The sequence below is a fragment of the Lycorma delicatula genome, chromosome 2 (assembly GCF_047948215.1).
Source record: "Lycorma delicatula isolate Av1 chromosome 2, ASM4794821v1, whole genome shotgun sequence".
Lineage (NCBI taxonomy): Eukaryota > Metazoa > Arthropoda > Insecta > Hemiptera > Fulgoridae > Lycorma > Lycorma delicatula.
In genome coordinates, this window is record NC_134456.1 from 198835629 (window position 1) to 198857386 (window position 21758).

The following is a 21758-nucleotide window of genomic DNA, read 5'->3' on the forward strand; positions in this document are numbered from 1 at the left end:
GGAAGTAATAAATTCGTCAATCTATTTTAGCAAGATATGCTCAAAATAAAGGAATTAATTATTTATATTATAATTATTTCTACTGCATTTATCTTATCTTTTCCGGAAATATAGCACTGACTATAACATGTTAAACTTTTATTTTTTCCCTCTTTAACCTCCGGAACCACCGTTATATATTGCTTCAAAGGATGAGATGAATGATTTTTAACGTGTGTGAAAATGCCATGCCTGACCGGGATTTGAACCCGGAACCCCCGGATGAAAGGCCGAAACGCTACAACTCGCGCCACGAAGGCCGGCATTAAACTTTTATCTAAAGCTCCACAACTGAATCACGTTTATTTTTGCATTATTTTATTGAAGATTAATTTTTTTAAATTAACTATTACAAAGGTTAAAGTAAAATTAAACAACTTTTGTTAATATTTTTTTTTTATAAATTTTAAGCAAGGACAAACGATTTTTTTAAAAACTCATGTTATTTAAAATTTCAAAAAAAGGACAAGGCTTACAATTCGACCTTATGCTTTTGTTTTATATATCCACACCTTACTCTTCACCAAATAGACCGATTTCAATAATTTTGTTTATTTTCAAGACAAAATTTCTACAGTAGTTCCGTCGTAAGTTTTTTTTTTACTTTTTCCAAAACGGAAAAATATTTTAAACAAAAAATTACGTTATGTTCAAAGAGGTAATTTTTTTATCACAAAAAAATTATTTTTTCATATTTTTGTGTGCATTATTGTTCAGGATGCAATACTAATAGTATTGCATCCTAATATTCACAGTAATAATTATTCTAATATTCACAGTATTTTTTAACAAAAAAATTAATTTCAAAATTTAAGGATAAAAAATTATATTTATTTTAGGACATTAGAAAGTCTTACTTCATGCTCAAGTTGTATTTACTTCATATCACAGCATTCAGTTTCGGATTTTGATAGTTGACGATAACTTTCTCCTGTCTCTGATAACGACTCCTGATTTTCACCCTCAAAAAAGAAGAAAGTATTTTGATGAACACGTATTTTTTTTTGCCTTTGTGTTTTTGCAAACGATTTTTTTCATACCTGCCGGGTTTTTTATACGCATATTTATTTTTTAATTAGAACTATGTAAGATACGGATGACATTAAGAATATTAAATTTAATTTTGATAATTTACGGCAAAGTGGAAATAAATAATCAAATAGGTCATCCAGAAGGTTCTCGTTTTAAATTCCGCTTGGCATTTATCACACGCTACAAATATATCGTATCATATTCCCAAAATCTCGAACTTAATGTTTCAGTAACAACTAGGAAAAATTCATTCTTTAAATTTTATTTTTTTAAATTCGAATCGAATTAAAACCAAACTGCTAACAACCAATTTCTAATCTTCAATATCCTTCAACATCAAAGAACTGAAACGTTTAGTTTTACTTTTAGTCTTATTTTGCTGATTTAATGTTTTAAGTTCATTTTATTTTAAAATAATACGAAAAGTCGTTCGCAAAATGCAACAAAACAAGTATCTTGATACAAAATAACAAAAAGATGCAGAAAAACAACGTAAAAAGAAAGTTCTAGTGAACTATCCGTGAGAGAATTTTCTGGAACGCTGAAGTAAATTTCTTCTTTACCCCAAGTTTTTCAGCTGATTTTTATAATTTTTACTTAAAAATTTTTTTAAATATCAGAATATCCATACCGTTACGCTATTAACTCCTATATTACGGAATAACGACGAAAAACAAACAAAATTTCTTCAAATCGTCCATTTAGAGGATTCTTCGTTTATAAAAATAGATCATTAATCTGCAAGAAGCTTTGGGTAGGACCACCAAGAAATTTTGTCGCAAAATAAAAAAAGAATCACCCAAGTCTGAAGATCTGTTAAAAATAAAGGTTTGAACATGTAAAAAACAATACGAGTGAAAACGAGAAACCTTTTTTTTGAAATCATTTTAACAGTTACGTATATTTTACTTTAGAAGAAAGACACTGCCAATGGTTTTCCCACGTTTAATTTTAAAAATAAATACAAAAAATTTATGAATTGAATGGATAATTAGTTTGATCCCAATTAAAAATGCTTTACGTACAATTTTCAAAGCTAAGAGTAAAGAAAAAACAATGGGCTGCCGGAAAATCCTTAAGCTAACCCTACGAATATGATATCAATGTTACACCTAATTTCTGCATTACATAAATTTCATAATGAAGTTTCATAGGACTTGAATGGCTGAAAAATACGTATAAAACTACTTTGCTTTGTTTAAATTTAAGAAACAGTAATGTAGTGTTAGGATTTCTTCCATTATGATTTTATAATTAAAACATTATAACATATGATGAATTGTAATTTTCTAAACATTATAAATGTTCGAAGTTATCCAGACTGTTGAAAATGCCGTAGCGAATAATGAATTTCTTTCATTTGGCAGATATAATTCAATCTAATAAATATTCGTTAGCGAGTTTCAAAAACAAACGAATTTTATATAATACTCACAACTTCGTAGCAGTCATGAAATTAAACTGCAACTTACGAATGATAAACAACGCTGGAGTTATGGCAAACGTAAGAGTGGTGAAGGCAAGCAAGTCGTGATACCACATTTTTAAACTGTTCACAAAAAATAACTTTACTTATTTTTTATTGGACAAAAAAATTAGCAACTTTAAAACTTTATGAACCGCAATTGAATTAGCCGTGATACAAATATCGACCGGAAAAATTACTTATATGAAATATCGGAAGAAATCACGCCGGCCATCCTTTGCCCCACTCATGGATATTTGGCGACTATTAGCGTGACACAAAAGATTTTTTATAGGCAGTATAAAACGGAAGTGCGGATTAGTTGTTAACCGTAATTCAAGACAATTTCATTCGCGGTTCCGATGGGCGGCAGGCATATAAGGAGATTCACAGAGAACCATTCGTTTAAATTTTGTAGAACTTCAAAACACCGGAACAAAAAAAAAACTGCGATAAAGATTGACTGCTATTGGATTTACAACATTGCGATTGTAATGTAGAACCGGGACCTTTACAACAAATATTTGCTGACATCCGAGCGTTCTAGCCCTTCGGCTTCTTAAATTATAGTAAATAAAAGTACCAATTTATAAATACATAAAGTTACAGAATTTTTCACTAGTAGATATTAAATGGAAGAAACCTTAACATTACTGCGGTTGTAAAAAACGCGGTTGTAATACGTAATATAGTTCTAAAATTTTCTAAAAAATGTCGCAAAAATGCTTCAAGCGGAAGTGATGATATTTTGTGACTAAAAACTGATAACGATTCAAGGAGGAAAAAGTTGCTGATAGGGAATGTGATTCACTTTCAACACGTTTCGTGATTTAACTTTGTAACTATATACAAGTATATTTCTTTTATTTTGTTCAATTACATAATATTGCAACTTTTACCGCTTTAGTTATAATTTTTAAAAATTACAACTTTTTTCTACGGTTATTATTTTAAAATATTAACATCTTTCCTTTTTCCTAACTATAAAATTAGAGAGCACGCATGTATAAGATATACATTAATAATGCAAGCAACGACAACATATCCGAGTATTACTAAAAAAAGCCGACAACGAAGGACTCCCGGAAGGCGGCTTTAGCCGCGTGGGTTGTTTCTGATGCACCGCTTAGACACACAACTTAATTTAAAATATTTATCATTTTATTTAAATATAATATTTTTTCGTTTATTTAATTCAATGATTTTAAGTAAAGCGCGCGCATACCATCTTTAACTCGCGCGGGTGTGGCGGTACTAGCGGCGACAGTCGGCACTAACTAAACTAATGCAATTTCACAACTTACAAAGAACAAATCTCGCTTGTACGGCCGCACAACTGCTGTACAACCTGCCGCACAAATCTCGCTTGTACGGCCGGCAACTGCTGTAGCCGCGAGTCTTAACGCACCAGGTACCGATTCGACTGGGAAATCGAGTTCGAGACCCAGCCAGACCGAGTTACAGTGTTACACTTTAAATATTATTCATTTATTTAATTCTACCGCACACCTGTGACGTCAAAACATAGCAAACGACTACAACAGCATTTTTTTGTGATGGGGGCGGGATTTTTTAAAAAATGTTTTTTTAGAAATACTGTTATATTTTAATCGTTAACAAATGTGCCTAAGAAAAATGTGACCTTAATTAGATGAAATCTCAAGATACTGAGGGTGACCTTGCTCTACACCCTTTACCCTTGACCTTTTAAGTTGAAAATTTAATCGCATCAATTCCCCCATATATAGAAGTAATCTGACCAAGTTTGATCAAAATCGGTCCAGTAGTTCGGGAGATATAAGATGATTTAGAGGCCAGCACCGAACACATTCACTTGTACTTTACGAACCGAAATTTTTCGCGATTACAATCGCACAAGGAATAAAAACGGAATCGATTAATTTCCGCCATTTGCAGGTCAGAAGGAAGTAAGTATAACATTTTATACACAGTCAAATCTTTTTAAATTATAATTACATATAAATACTACAATGTGTGTGTAAGTACTAAGAAAGGAGGGGAATGACAGAGTGAGAAAGAGATATAAAGGTTTAAAAAGTATCCTTTCGTACATCGTACTGTAATATACTAAAAATATAATTATTTTAATAATAATCAACCTTTATAATGATTATTAAATTAATTCCGTCTATGGATGACGACAATTTTAATAATAAACTGCAGTCTGGCCTTGTAGATTTACAAGGTAACTTTATACATCGGGTCAAGAACTATTGCGTTTATATCTATACATTAAAAACACTCTAAACAGAAAGACTACATACCACCAAGGTTTCAAAATATTCTTTATTTATTTATATAACTCGTCACTAAAAATAACGTAAACAAATTTTCTATTAAAAAAAGTTTTACTACCATTTTCTATTTTAATAGGTAAACTAAAAGTAAAATAAATTCTAATGAAGCGAAACATGATAAAGACTAACTAACTATACTAAAAAAACTTCAGAAACAGAAACAATCGAAAATAACTTTTACTGTAACGTGGATTAACGATTTAAGTACTAAAATAACAATATAAACAAACTATATAAGTATACCCTCCAAAACTAAAAACTTTATGAACTAATATGCAAAGAGCTAATTCAAACTTACCACCGAAAAAATTCAAATAATGATTATTAATAACTTCAATGTAGAAAAACAAAAAAAATTACTGCAAAAATACATCACTATTACTACTGCTTACACGATATTGTAGTACAGATTACAATCGTTTCATATTTTTAATTGTTTAGAAATAACTGCTGCACTTATAGTATACATTAAGTACACAAAAATTAATCTGAAACGTTTGATGTTTATCATATATAACGAATTAAGTATGAAATAAGAAAACAAATAATTCATATCAAAACTTAATGATGTTACTCTTCTATTTTTTTTTTTATAGACTGAAATTAATTTTCTATTCTTTTGAAAACCTTCGTAACTGTTGATCAGATCTCAGGTATTCGTAAATAATTACACTTACGCAAAGTGCTCATAAAGGGTATACTGTACCGTACAAATATTTTAGGAAAATAAAAAATTCAATGAAATTTAAATTAAAAATGAACACTTTATTTGAAATCAAAAAGAACAAAGAAAATAATAATTTTTTCTGGGGAGAAATTTTTGTTTCCATTTATTATAATGAAATTAAAGCTAAGACCGTTTTTTTAATAAAATTCTTAATCTCATACAGGTTTTTTATGAAAACAAGATTCTGTTTGGGTAGAGGATAAGTATAGACTTATTAAAGTAATGCGCTATCTGTATATCTGCATTAAAGAGAGATGAGTTCTGCAGTCACATTATGTTAAAAAAAAACCTATAGCGAAACTGCTCTCCTTGGCAAAACCTGATTGCTATCCTTTTACTTATCATAAAGATGAGATTGATGCAAATACATATGTGTATAAAATGTAAACATACTAAGAAACGAAAAAAAAACATGTTGCATTTAATAGTAGATAAATAAATGTTGTCTATATAATTATGAAATCTACGCGTAAAATATCATAACTGGTACGATCGCAGAGAACTTCATACGGAAACATAAATCACACCCAAAAACATAATAGTGCCGTACTCAAAAACAAGGGTTCCATTTCACGTTCATCAGTGAAAGTGAGGGGGAAAAATGATTTTCTATAGCTTTTCACTGAGCAAATTGAAGTGAATTTTAGCACATCAATACCCAAGTCATCCTAACTGCAAATGGGATTTAGATTCCTAAGGACAACTTACAACGGGTTTGGATGTAAAGTGAAAATCATAACTTTCAGGGAAATCATCTCTGAGAAATTCCTCTTGTACTTTAATTGCTTTACGTTTGTTATAATAGTTCTGAATAATGAATTACAATATTTCAATTGTTAATAACAATAGTTCTAGAAATAACACCTAATAAAAACCGTTTCAGGTTAAAGCCACGACCAAAATCTTTTAAGCCTATTGTAATATTTATAATACAAATTAATTAAAAAAAAATAATAAATACTCCGTTAAAATAACAGATAATATCTTGTTAAAATAAACAGAATAGAGGATTATTAAATACATCAATACATTATTAAATATATCAAAATGCACAAAAGATAAAATCTAAACGTTGAAAATAAAAAATTAAAAGAGACAAAACGATAGCTACTCATACATAATATATAATTGAGCCACGGTTAATAAAAATCATTTGGTAACTTTATCGACTAGGCAATCGACTAATAAAATAAAAAAGAAAATATTGACATGAATTTTACCGCATATTATTCGTTTAGTATTCAATCCCTTCCGAATTTGTGACGCTACTTTTTATCGTAAGGCGTCGTCTTAGAGTGGTCTCTGTTCAAATATATATATATATATATATATATCCCCCACGATCAATATCGTCTAGTCTATAGAGCAATAATCTTACTTTTAGGCTGAAATACAGCAATAGTAACATTTTATACATGCCATGTTCTCTTTCTCACTCTCTCTCTGAGAGAAAGAGAGAGAATGAGAGAGATATTATATTGCATAATATTAGAATATTATTAAAATATATGCAATATTACATTAAAACAAAAATTCAGAAACATATTTTATAACAGTTTACTATAGTAAGGGTATATTAATTTCTTTATAATGTTCGAACTTCCTTATTTAGAAACCTTGACATCCTTTCTTATTCCGAGATAAAAATTACTAAACACTTACTTACGTTACCCTAAGAATATTCATCGGTTTACATCAAGGTCAATCTAAATGATAAAAAAAACTGAGTAATATTTTATTTATAACATAAAATTATTATGCATTTTTAACTTGTAGCGAAATGATACTATCGCAATCAACATTAATATAAATTAAATAGCAAATTATTTACATTAGAATATGTGATTCCAAATGATAAAATATTAAATTATCCGCACCAAGTAACATTTTAATAACACAAAATCCTGCAAAAATAATAATCTTAGGTTTAAATGTAATTAAATAGGCGTAAACATACATTAAAAACTAAAATATACTATTTTCTTAAGAGTAGTCCATATTCTATGAAAGAATTCTTCGGGTAAAATAAAAAAAAAACTGCTGTTTTCTTTATTTTGATGCTAGATCGTAAAAGTATAGAGTAAAATTCCCCCAAAAAATTACTCCAGATATTTTTTTAAGTGAATAAATAGATAAGTCAATCCAGGTAATAAGAGTTGCATTAAAAATACTTTACATGATGTTGAGGGTCGTTTTGAGGCATAACATCCATATAAATGTAGAACTGATGCAGTAGAGAAATATGATTTAATTTGAATATACAAGCAGTATTAACTTATTTAACAAAATGTGTAAAAACAAAAAGTAACTCTACTTTCTTTTCTATTACTATATGCCAAACTGAATAATATTAAAAAAAAATAAATGTATTTTAAGAATACTATTTCTACTCCCAATTTAACAGTTTATTAAAAGTATTCTTTTATCCCACCGGTCTGTACTGTATTATCTTCTTTGGAAAACTACAATTATCCATTCGATCCGCATGTTGTTTCCAATTATTTCTATATTCAACAAAAATTCAGGGAATATATGAATATTCAGGAATATTGGAAGACCAGATGGAAGAAGAGATGGGAAGAAAATTGAATTTAGGTTCGCAACAGGTCGAAAGGCCTAAGGCTTGAAGTAGATGATGATGACGATTAAAAATATTTTTAAATACATATTTATATGGGTGTGTGTGTGTGTGTGTGTGTGTGTGTGTTGAGATAAAGCGGTAGCTTTATTGTCATCATTTAAAATTTAATATTTCTTTTGATTTTTTAATCTTAAAAACTATGCCCTCATTACTTGAGTAAATACGATAACACTTCCCTCACTTTCTTTTTAAATACTAAAAATACATTAAGCTATAATTTTTTTTTTTCATAATGCGAAAAATTATAATAATGCTACTCATTTCTGGAATGAGTAGCATACGTATTTCTAAGAGAATATAAAAAGCAAATAAATACATTAAAATTAAAAGACTTATTGCTCTACTTCAGTCTCAGTTAATAAGTAATATAATTTAATTTACAATTCCAAAATTTTGTATCGTAAATTTTCTAGTCTTCGAGGCAGAATAGTACATATTCGAAAAAGGGAAGAATTGTTAACTTTAAAATTCTTTTTATTTTTTCAAAACTTTCCTGTTATATTTTAATTCATTTATACGCAAATAAAAGGGCTAGCCTAAAAGTAAACTTCTACAGTGTACTGTTCACACGTATACGTATACGTAAACTTTCAAGTAGACTGATAAAATTTAATTACTTTCGCGCTAACATAAATAACTGTGTAGCAAATTGAAAGCATATTGTTTTTTCCTTTTTACTTAGGTTTTAATTGTTACCCAATAATAAATTCTATAAATAAAAATGAAGAATTTTAACAAAAAGATGTACATACTACTTTTAACAACTAAACAATTACAATTTGAAGAAAAAAAACAAATAAATCTCAACGACAAAACACCTTTTTCTTTTTTTAGTGATAATTTTCTATTCATAATCCTACCACGTTAATAAATCTACCTTGTCTAGGGATCTTTAAGAACTCAGACAATACAAACAAAGGAAAACAAAGTTATACATGTTATACTGAACGCATTTACAGATAACGCTTCGTTAACCTTATCCTTTAAATAACTTTTTTTTTCAATTTCGTATTGTTTGTTTCTTTCTTTCTAAATTCTGTCATCTTTCATTTTTTTTCTACCAAACGTTCCTAACGCTACTACAAAACTGATTATTTTTACCGAAAAACAATCATGACTAGACAGAACGTTCAACGTAAAAATGGTAGGTTTAAAAAAACAACCGTCACTAAAACGTATTATTACAGCAAAGGCAATTAGCCGTAAATTACAATTTGTAGTACGTAATTCGATAAAAGTAACATGAATTCCAATTTTTCTTCGTTTTATAATTCCCATTTTAATACAATATTATTTTATTTAATCTCTTCACATTCTACATAGCTTTTAAAAGCCGCCTACCTTAAATAATTTAAGTTTTATTTTTTGATCGAAAATGGATATTTTAAACAGCATTTTAGTAATAATGGAAAATTGTAATTAATTACAAATCCTACGCGCAGAAACCCCCCACATATTTTAATTATTATAATGTATTTTAATATATAATTTCTCATCATTATGGAATATCCTATTTTAAAACACATACCAAATTTTGAGTACATCAGAGATTGAGACAACGATTAAAAATTCCGCCAATGATGAAATTTGCTGATATTGGAACAGAGAAACTAACTTAAACTTGAATCATTAATCCTAATGTTTAAGTTGAAATTATGGTTAGCTTTACCTTTTTAATCAATGTAAAATAATAAAAACAACAAAATTCTATAATGGTTTGTTAAACCGATAGGTTTTTTAAAAAAATTAGCATAAATTCATTCGCTAAGGTATTTTCTCTGAAGATATATAAAAAAAAAACTTAATTTAAAACAATGTGGATGACTGTAAAAAGTTACGAAAATTTTTTGAAATTTTTACTTATTTATTATACTTTTAGGAATTGTGGTTTATTATTTCGCAACCGTCGTACAAAAAGTAAAAATGTTTTTATATTGATAACGCAGCATTTGCAGAAAAATAATAATTTCAAATCGATAAGAGGAAAAAACTTACAATCAGACAATTTTATAAGACTTAATTTTAAGGTATTAAGCATTTAAAAATAGAATGACATTATTTCCTAAAGTATTTATTTATTAACTACACTTAGCTACAAATTATTAACAACCCCTTTGAAATATACTGCCTTTCAATAACCTCCTCCTCTTCATCCGAATAAAAAAAAAAATTAATAGAATAAATCATCAATCACTGTTATACACATACTATTATACCGAATTGCATTACGACAATTAATCGATACATAAAAAAATATTAAGTCGAATTATAGGCTACGTCATTAAATATAAATAACAGCAACCAAGATTTTAGTAATTTTAGATATTTAAATTAACTCAAAATTGTCTTTATGTTCGAGAAATCATGTTTTGAACGATATCAATATTTTTTCTGGCAACGTAAAAAAAAAAATAACTGAATAAACATAGTTTAACCGAAAATATGATTAAAATATATATAGTTTAACCATTTCAAAAGTGAATTAAGGTGTTTCCGTTACCGAATGATTTATCAACATAATTGTTATTTTCTTAATCAACTTTCCGATAAATTTGTACAGCTTCGTTTCAATGCTTTTATGCATATCTCTCTTTGTTTCTATTCAATATTAATCATATCAAATTATTTTCTTCAACAGACACCTTCAATTATTTTTTTTATATATTTCAGTATTAGTCTTCCGTAATTATCATTTTTTTTACACTTTATTTCATTATTAAATCACCTAACTCTCGATTCACAATGTAGCATACATCAACCCAACTCTTAGCATTTGCGATAAAAATTTATTTTACTTCAATCGTGTTAATTTTTAATTTTATTAACCAACTAATCGTCAAAATTGGTAAAAATAATTCACGATCAATTAGTACAAACAACATTACAAAAATGAAGTTTAGTTTCTGACAGGTTTTTTTTTTTTAACGACACAAGGCTAACCGGTAACCAACCGCCTAGAAGACTTGCCTCGGTTGACCTTATGTGACGCGGCGATGTCTAGCCACCACCTTTCAGCACTGCCTATCCATTGGACCTTCCCAACGGGGTCCCTCCTGGTTCATTGAAGCAACAAGACCTCCACTTCTGGATGCCGTGATGTCTCTCCCCAGGAGGCCTACTCTCCCTGTCCTTACTCATAGTCAGGGTCCGAGTATGCCCTCATGCATACCCCCCGACCTTCGCGCGCCCCTCCCACAAACCTCGATGGTCCTTAATGCTTCATCAGAACGTCCCGACCCAGTCACTCTTGCGTGTGACCGGGCCAAAAAAGGGCTACCTCCCTGGCCCAGTTTTTGACAGGTTAATTTGAAATAACCAGTCAATTTATCTTCTTTTATAATAGTAATAAAAAAATGTATACTTTTGCTATTGAAACACATTTAAAGTTTTCATAAAACACATATTTTTCAACAAAAAAAATAACCAAACAAGTGAGGTAACACAAAAATAAGTCATCGTAAAAACAAGATAAGATTTAAAAATTCTTAATGAAAAAGCGAAATGAGTAAACAGACTAATAATAATAATAATATCTTTTTACGTTATTTTTCACTTAGGTCAAAGATAAAAACAAATAATAAACAAATAAATTGTTAAAAATAAAAACAAATATACTCTGAGTACCTTTTAATTACGTTTGGTATTACAAACAGTTTGGATAATAAATCGTAATTCTGTAAAAATAATTGAAAATTCAACTCTAAATTTTGCTTCTTATTAATTAACTAATTTTTTCATTCGTTTTCTATTATTTAACTAGCTGAGAACCGTTTCGTTTGTTATTAATTTGAATTATGAAGTGTTTAGATAGTACTAAAGGATAATAGAAAGATAATAGAATAGGTTTATTATTTACTCGACTAAATAAATTTCAGAATATTGTTGTCAGTACATTGGCTGTATAATAACAGAAATAGAAAGAGTACCATAAGCCTGTAGGCAATATCCTTATTATTATAGCCAATATTATTTAAATAAAGTAAGGATTACTAAATTATTAACTTTTCAAAAAATGAAGAATACCCCGACTAATACAATAAATAATAACGGGATTATTGTTATAATGGATCCCCCATTATAACAATAATCCCGAACAAATCTCCCTCTTATTACTATTATTATATACGTAGTTTTTTACGTATATACATTAATTAATTATCGTATAAATAAAAAAAAAGGATTTTTTTAAAATACCTTCCAGCAAATTACGAAAGTGGCAATGAGAAATGTTTATGTATTATGCAACCTTACAATTTGCAAGGATTTCTACGCAATGCCGGCGACCAAAACTAGTTTCTACTGTATCGCAATTAATAATAACACTCCTTGAATATTTAGAACTTCCAAGACGCAAATCTATCGGTTGAAAAAAATTTCTCTAATTATTTAATGTTAATCTGGTTACGATTAAAAAAAAGTCCTTTTCTGATCTTTAATTTTGACTTTATAAATGCTGGTAAATGCGAGGCCAATATTAACGTAATAGTAGTGAATAATCAGGCAAACTAGATTTGGTGCTCGGGATCGGTGTTTACAAACGGTTAGGCTGTTAAACGAAGCGGCTGATTAGGTAATATGAGATAGAATATTAAATTATATAGTAGGAAGAGTATTCAAATTCTTTGGTATCAGCGATAAAAATGTGCATTAAGAATGTAATGTACAGGAAATCTGAAAGTACAATGTATGTTATGTCCAACAAAAATCTTTAACGAGTAACCCCGTGTAGCGAAGGCTCAAAGAGAGTTGGAAGCCGATTATTTGGCAAAAATAATCTCCATCTGCTTAACAGAAATTTTTCTTAAAAGAATTAATTCTTTGAATCCTTTCGACAGATTTTTCCACTACTGATAAACGGTAGTAACGATTTTATTTGCAACAGAAAAGTAATACCCGGGTCCTTAATAGAAATCTATTGCTTGTTAATATGACTGCGGCGAAAATCACTCGAATGATCACGCGAGTTACTGAATTCAGGATTGCTTAGCCATATTTTCATTTTACTTACCGATTCGAATCAACTATATTAATAAAATTTAACAAAGAGCTCAACATTACGTTTGAAAATATCGAATTAAACTTTGAACGTCTTCGCAATTCACTTCTAATGCGGAGCGTGGACAAAAGGTTTACAAGCCGGTATACTTTACATCCTTACAGTTCCGAAGATGACAGAGACTGTTCCTATACAAACCGTGAATCTTTTCTCAGATGACTGTTTAAAATACTGGCGGAAAAGATTTGGGCATCATATATTCATGATGGGAACATGATATCATCGCTTCCGTGTAGATAAAAATAACTCTATTTCTAAAGTTACTAAGGGCGGAATTGATTTCTTCTGCCGAAAGGGCTTTTAAGCTTTTCTGCGTGCAAGCTAATTGTCTAGAATCGCGATTACTCTGAGGGTAAATCATCATTTCCAAACACCTAATTTTTTTTCTTTACGCACGATTTCTTCTTTCTTTCTTTCTTTTTGTTCTGTCGGTGTACATATGGCCGTGCTAGGTCCATATACTGAGCACGCGACCGACCTAACATGGTTTGTCTTACGGTTTATAAAATCGGTGTATCCTTGATGCGACCTGTTAAAGGATGCTTTTAGTAGAACGATATGTAGATTGATTCCTGTTCGGTAAATGTACAATAAACTAATGTACGAGAATCCGTTTATCCAAATGCCTCGTAAAACATAAATACGCCCCCAAGGTAGAGAAACGCTCTAGAGTTGGAAATACTAAATATTAAAATCACTAATATAAGTCGGTAATTCAAATTTTCAAATCGCAAATGTTTTTTTTGCTCCAGAATAAAAATTATCAAATGCTGTGGTTGTTGAGATCTAAAATCGGTCGTTAAAATGAGAAAATAAGTCGGAATTATGATGCTGATAATAGCATCAATTATTAAATACCAAAACTACGTTCCACAACACTAAAAATTACAATTGAGTGAAAATATGTAGTGTCCGTATAATTATAATTGTACTTTCAAATAAGTTATACAGAGCATAAATACAAACATTAAAATTAATTGTGAATTCATTAAATAATATCCAGAAAAATATCGAACGTAATTTAAAATAATTAACAGTAAAATAATAATATTCCTTAACGTTTGTTCCTTTACCGAAGAGCTAGAAAACTATCGGTCGATTAATTTATCTTCATCAGTGTGAACTCTACTTTCTACATCCACATAAGTTTCGAAAATAGTGATTGAAATACTAGGTAAATTAAACTTTTTGATTTTGTGAGGCAGTGTAGAGAATCTTCAGGTACAGAATATGAAAAAAAAAAAAAAAATTGTTACAAAATAAATTTAATACGAAAAAAATATCCTATGTCCTTTCACTTTACATAAACCGTATGTTTTACTATCATTTTTTTGTTTTAATAGAAATGTATACCTTAATAATGAACTGAGAAATCGACTATAATTTGTTATAGACGTTTACAACAACAGTATTCTCTAATAAATAATTAGAGTGATTTTTCGTTAACAAATTTAAAAACGGAGTCAATGATAAATTTGTTAAATTAACAGATCAGTAATCACAGTTCTATTAAATATTAAGCGTTTTTCCTAAACAAAATGGCACGTTATGATTTTTAATCTACTTTTAACAGAATTACAAAATAGCTGTTATCATTATATTTATATTTGTATAAAACCACAGTCTTTGACCAATTATTAATAAACACACACACATGAATAGAATGAGAGAGGGATAACGAGATAAGACTTTCGTTCTTATTAAAACTTTTTTCATGCGATCATCTAAAGTCTGTTCAGTAGCTAGCGGGATAAATAAACAATAAACGTAAGAAACTAAGAATAAACAAGAAAGTTATAAAGGGCAAAAAAAAAATTATCAATTACACTTTATTCTATAAAATGATACGAACGTAACGTTTAAAAATAATTATTTTTATAGACACTATCGCGTGAAAAAGTAAATATTTATCTTTGAACTTTGATCTTTCAATAATAACATGCGCCTATAAATAAAACAACAGAAACACGATTTCTGAATGAAAGATATTTTTAACAAACAAAAATTAAGATTACTACTCAAGTTTTACGGTACCAATATATAAAATAGAATTTTGTAGTAAAAATGACTTATTAAGCCAGGAAGAACTTCTTTACTGATATTACGAAACACTGCTTTCCCAAAAAAACCGATCGGTTTCCAAATGTTCAATCTCTTCTTGATTTTCGGTAACAGTTCGCAAATGTATTTCCATTTTGAAAAAGAAAAGTTTCTGGTTTTTTCATATTTCCTAAAAGGAAAACAGTTGTTCTACAACCATTTGCAACGGGAAGGAAATAATTCTTTTAAATAGTTGAATTTATTTTTAAATACAACTAAGAGGAAATAGATTTTCACTTTTCACAATAGATTATGCATTTTAACAAAATTACTGTACATACATAATCCCGTAATTTGATTTAATAACGAGATGGAAAAAGCGTTGTGAAAGGAAACAAACGGGCGGCAATTTCAGTAATGTGGAAAAAAATTCAGTCACTTCATATAGTTGCGTCACAAGAAAACAGCTAGATAGACAAGCATAATACTTGTACTGTATTACGCACTTGAAACGATTGTTCTATTTTCTAATTAAAACGAACGCCTAGAATCGCGTTCGTTTTAATTGCAAATTTTCTTTACGTCACAAATTTTCTTCAATACCAGTATTATTTAAAATTGTGAAACTATATAGCAACTCTTTTCAATTACCTCCCTCCTACTAAAATCGACATCGGAGGAAAAAATCTTAACAGACAAAAATCCTTGTAAAAGTTAAATATTGACTTTTAAATACTGGTTCTTTATTGAATAAATTATGGGACACTGAAATTAGACTGATATTTGGACAAACAGATGAAAAAATGGGGAACTATTTGTGTATAATTTTACGTAATTTACAACCGATACTCCTTCAAATAAATTAAAATTTTAACGAATAACGTAGAAAAGAACACGGTTTAATATTATAAAAAACTTTAATTATTTTTGCAACAATGTTCCGTAAAACATAGCTTTCAGAAAAGTTTTTTTTTCATGACACTAATACAGTTCTCTATATCACGCATTATCTTTACCGAGTTTAAAATAACGTATACCAAGGTATTATAATTTTAATTATTTAAAGAATATTCAATGACCAACTCACAAAAAATCCAACGACATCACATAAATATTAATAATAAGTCGTTTTACTCACTGGTACCGACCGAAACCTATTTAACTCTTTAAGGTTAATTAAGCGTGTGCAATGGAGGAAAATTTTATATTCCAGTTCAAACTTTACATCTTGAAGAACGGCATATTTCAATCAACCAGTCAATGCTCCAACAAAATAAAAGAGTGAGTCGTGACAAAATAAATGATAATTTTTTCTCTCGTAATTTTGCTAGATATGAAAAACTACAGGTAACATGAAACTTTATTATTAAAAGAAAAATGTAAACTCATGAAGCATATTATAATGAGGACAAAAGTAACAACAATAATGAATTTAAAACTCGTAAATCTTAAACAAACACACATTCATGTGAGAAACGTGTCGAATTATCGCTAAAAAATAATATATACACAAACAAAGAATTGTAATCTAACTCAAACATTACTTTTTCTCACGTTCTGTAACAGTACAATATTGTTACATCACAATTTTGTTATTAAATTAACTAATTAAAAAGATAAAATTAACAAATTACTTACAACGTCATCGTTTGGTGCGCATTCACAGAATACATTTGTGAGACTTGGAGATTGAGTTTCACCTAGTACACGCACAAATTCAACCCCAACACCATGCTGTAACAAAATAATTAATATTAATGGTAAACTCTCAATATGACGTATACAGTACAAAAACGCTCATGTATAATTTTCAGTAAAATGAAATTCTTTATACGTACAGTTTGCTTTAATAAACAATATATAGGTATTTAATATTATTCAACGCTAGTGCACTCTAGTCCTTTCATGCTCGCTTACCACGCAAACACAACCGAATTATACTGAAGTGACTAATGAAACAGCTGTCCACATTACGTATAGTCACGCAACAAGACCCCCTCAGAGTGCGACTCCAATATATCTTTAAATAAAATGTAGTAAACACGGTAAAGGAAGATAGGAGAACTGAATCGATCGAAACTTCACGCTGGGAGATCCATATTCTCCCAGTTTTATTTTTAAAATAATCTATTTGGATGGAGAAAATACTCCCCTTGACTTATTTATGAAAGTTATTAAAATCTCATACAACACTTAACAAAATCGAAATAAATATTTTTAACAAAAACAAGGGAATTTTTATCTCTTTAAGAGAGAATGCAAAAAAAAAGTTACTACTGTTGGTAACATTAACCTCCGTCTTAGAGTAAGAATAATAGGCCGATGAAGATTTGAGGTACATTTCATAATAAAGATACCTATTGCAATGGGTACCATGATTCGACTTACGGAAAATTTCGACATATTTTCGCGTTTCACATCCCCCAGACTCCAAAACCACTGTCAGCTCAAAAGTTTATATATATATATATATATATATATATATATATATATATATTTCAATTTCTTGTGGACACGATAACTGCCGTAATTTTGCGTCAATCACTTTCAAATTGTTCCTTAAAAATAACTCGTCCCAAAATCTCAGTCGATTTCGTTAACGGCCAAAATCGGACTATGGGGGTGGAAATGGCGGGAGGGGGGCTTTTTCGAAAAACAAAATATAGCTAGCTATAACTTTCTTAAGTAAATTATTGAATTCATTTAAAGTTCCTACTATTCTTTGGATAAGGGTCCAAAACTTATGTAAGTAAAAGTTTTTGATATCGCCAACCATTGCCCCAGGAGGTGGAAAAATGGGGGTTTGAAGACAAAAAAAATCATACCTTCGTTAACAAGCACAGTACCGAATCGGTTTAAGGTCGTTAATCCTCTCTCTAAACATTACTTAAAAATTCTGTCTGAAACAAATTTTGATATGAACAAACCTTACGGCAAGGATGACCAAAACAAAATATCGCTATAACTTTCTTATTAAATAAAATATCGAATTCGTTTAAAGTTCCTACTACTCTTTAGATAAGGGTCTAAAACTTATCTAAGTAAATTTTTTTTATATTACCAGCCTCTGGCCCAGGGGGTTGAAAAAATGGAGTTTCAAAGACAAAAAAGAATCATATTTCCCTCAATAGGCACAATATCGAATCGGTTTAAAGTGGTTGTTAGACTTCTAAACATTATCTAAAACTTTTGTCTGAAACAATTTTTGATACGACCAACCCTTACGGCAGACCCAACCCTTATGATGTGACCAACCCTTAGGGTGGACAGCCCCATCTGTGAGTGGTCGCATGCTTAGGTGTGCGGCCTACAATAATCGGGTGGAGACTACAGAGGACAGTAGGTGGGGAAAAAGTTAAGACTGAGACCCGGTTGCGGGGGGGTGTGCTGGGAACGACATAGTCGGGCCTGGTTACCGTCCGCTGGGGATTTGAGGCAGGTAACAGAAGAAGATTCCACCGGGGGGGCCGACCTGCCGTGCCGAATTTTTAGCCGGTGGGTAGGGAGGCCTCTTTTGAGGTAAAGGATACGCCCCCCGGGCTGAGTATACGTAATTGAATGTCCGGCCCGGGATGTAAAAAAAAAACTCCTACGGCACGGGATGACCAAAATATTGCTGGAATTGTAAAAATATGGGGCTTGTGGTATGCTAAACATGTGAAACGTTTTTCATATGCAGCCATTGTCGTATTAAGTAAATTTAAAGTTTCTCTTAACTTTAAGGTGGAAATATTTTTTATCCCCTACTTAGCATCGGTAAAATTTACCTCCGCCTTCCGGCGTGCCGAAAGGGATTTTTTTTTCTTTAATGTTTCCTTCGATAAATCTTTGTTAATATTTTTGTTTGGTTTTGCAAAAAAAAAAGTACAATTTTTTCATAATCAATTTTTTTATTTTGTTTTTAAATCAATCTTCATTTAATTTGCACCAGCGTCAAAGAATAATAAAAAAAATTAAACAATTTTTTTTGGTGGGGATGTACAATATACTATGATCTAAAAAAAAATTCAATTTTTTGAACATTAATATATAAGAATTTATAAGTTCATTGAACAGCACGATGAAATACAACAGTTTAAAATTTTAAAGGTTAACTTTCAAATTACATGGAAATTGTTCTTTCAGAGGATCAATTCACCATGAAATTGGTCGATTTGGTCTAATTCAATAATGAAAGATTCACTTTCAATTTGAATCGAAACAGAATTGTTCGTTATTTTAAAATTAACGATTAAGCTAAAAGTTTTCTTGATTTTACTAAAAAAATGCACAAGGTGTTTTATTACTATGAAATAAAACAAAACTACTTACGCTACTGAAAAATGTTTAAATTAAAACAAATACAGTACTCTGACATACATTGGTATTTACTACTTTTAATTGCACAAAAAAAACCAAAAATTAATTTAATTAAAAACGTTCATATAATGTTCCAATGGCGTGCTGACTGATAGCAATCACATATTCATCACTTTTTTTAAATTATAAAAACCAATTATATTTTAACAAATCATTATGTAAAATAATTTAATTTATAGATTTTATATAACGCAGGCATAAATAATATAATTATTAATGTTATCGAATTTATTAATTAAAAACAGATATGCCAGAAGTTATTAATCTATCTTGTTGTACAAAAACTAACTTTAAAACGTTTAAAAATACACTTATTAATTTATTCAGATAATAAAACCTTTATTAAGGTTCCACTTCCATAAAGAAACAAGAATCTAATGAGTTTTATTAATGTATTAATACCAAGAGATATCCAAAGACATATTTGTAGTCGAATTAAAACTTTTGTTTTACACCAAAAAAATCGTACATGCTGTGATGTTATCAAATTTAGATCATTAGGTTAATCAGCAATTGTACGGACGCCGTCCGTCCGTCAGGTAAATAAAAAATTAACCTTCCCCTGTTTTAAATTCGAAATTATAATTCCAAATTTCTCTAAAGCTTTATGTCCCTTCGTAACGTCCCTAATTAGTTGCCAGTCGGTGACTAATCAGCTTTGTTCGTTGGCATAAGTCAAGCGACAATGGCCTATGTAAAATGTTAATCGATTGCAAAATCAGTATTTTTATTATAAAGCGCCAATATAACTCTTTTTACAATAGAAATTCGTAATTATGTTAAAAGGTAATAATTCATATATAGTCTAAGAGAAAAAACCAAAAAGAAAAAATCAACAAAAATTATTTTTAAATACCTATATCGAAGTATAGCAAACATTGCTGTAGTTATCATTATGATAATTATATTTGCCTGCTATTCACCGTTTTAACAAAATCATCACAGATTAAAGTAGACATACAATAACATTATTCATGAAATATAAACAGCGACAAAAAGCATGCCGAAATAATTATAAGCAACCGCCTTCTCAAAGTTATTGAAAAACTCATTCTTTGACGTCCGCGACCGAGGCAACCCAGATTAACTAATGGACTTATCAATTCATCTAGAAATGTTTCGATATGACCACTAGACTTTTTTCTTTCTTTAACTTTCGGAACCACCGTAAGGTATTACTTTAGGGAATTAATGAGGATTATCTGTATGAATGTAAATGAAGCGTAGTCTTGTACAGTCTCCGGTCGACCGTTCCTGAGATGTATGGTTAATTGAAACCAAAAAACACCGGTATCCACGATCTAGTATTGAAATCCGTCTAAAAGTTACTAGGATTTCTACCTTACAACTCTCAACTTCGAAATCAGCTGATTTGCGATGATGAATTCATCACTAGACCAACTCGGTTGGTCGACCACTAGGTTACCGCGTGACAATTCGTCAAATTATTTTTGACTCCGTACGTTATGCGGTACTGCGGTGAAAATTGTCAACGTGTAGAATTTGTGGTGATCATTTGCGTGGAAGAAACAGAAAACTATTTCCATCTTTAAAAAGTGTCAGACTGAAGTATTACATTTTACAGAATTGTATTTTATCCTTAATTCAGGAAAGTTTCTTTAATACTCCCTGGCTGGATAATATTCGTTTCGTATCTAATTGGCAATATATACAGTAACGTAAAGAATATCAATTACTAATTGTAAACGTTTCAGAAATCTTTCAATTTTTGTTCGCGAACTACACTTGATTTTTCCGTTTTTGTTAGGATTATAAATAAGAGTAACAAGCATTTACAATGAGGATCCATCCACGATCTCGCAGTATATTTTTAACTATTCATCCAACTACTGGCGAAATTTCCTTCTTATTTTTTGTCAGTTTATTTATACGGCTAAATTAAATAATGATATTTTTGAATGAGTAAATCTGAATAAAAGACATGTCTGAAATATATATTTGTATAAAATAATTTTTTTTGGAAAAATATACGGAACTATATATGCGGCAATTTGATTTTGTGTGTTGGTTGTCCTTTATGTAAACTTGTTGATTGTCCTTTCATTAATTTAAAAACATTA

General features: G+C 29.7%; 1 protein-coding gene across 16 annotated transcripts in view; it reads right to left on the reverse strand.

The window, feature by feature from the left end:
• LOC142319565 (uncharacterized) overlaps positions 1 to 21758 on the reverse strand; it is a 178830-nt gene that overhangs the window by 139590 nt on the left and 17482 nt on the right. For all 16 annotated transcript variants that reach the window (XR_012755215.1, XR_012755214.1, XR_012755213.1 and 13 more), the window contains exon 2: positions 16957 to 17052. Coding sequence is in view for 11 of the 16 variants with exons in the window: in XM_075356990.1 (XP_075213105.1) it covers positions 16957 to 17052 (96 nt within the window). In the remaining 5 variants the exon portion in view is untranslated. The remainder of the gene's footprint in view (positions 1 to 16956; positions 17053 to 21758) is intronic.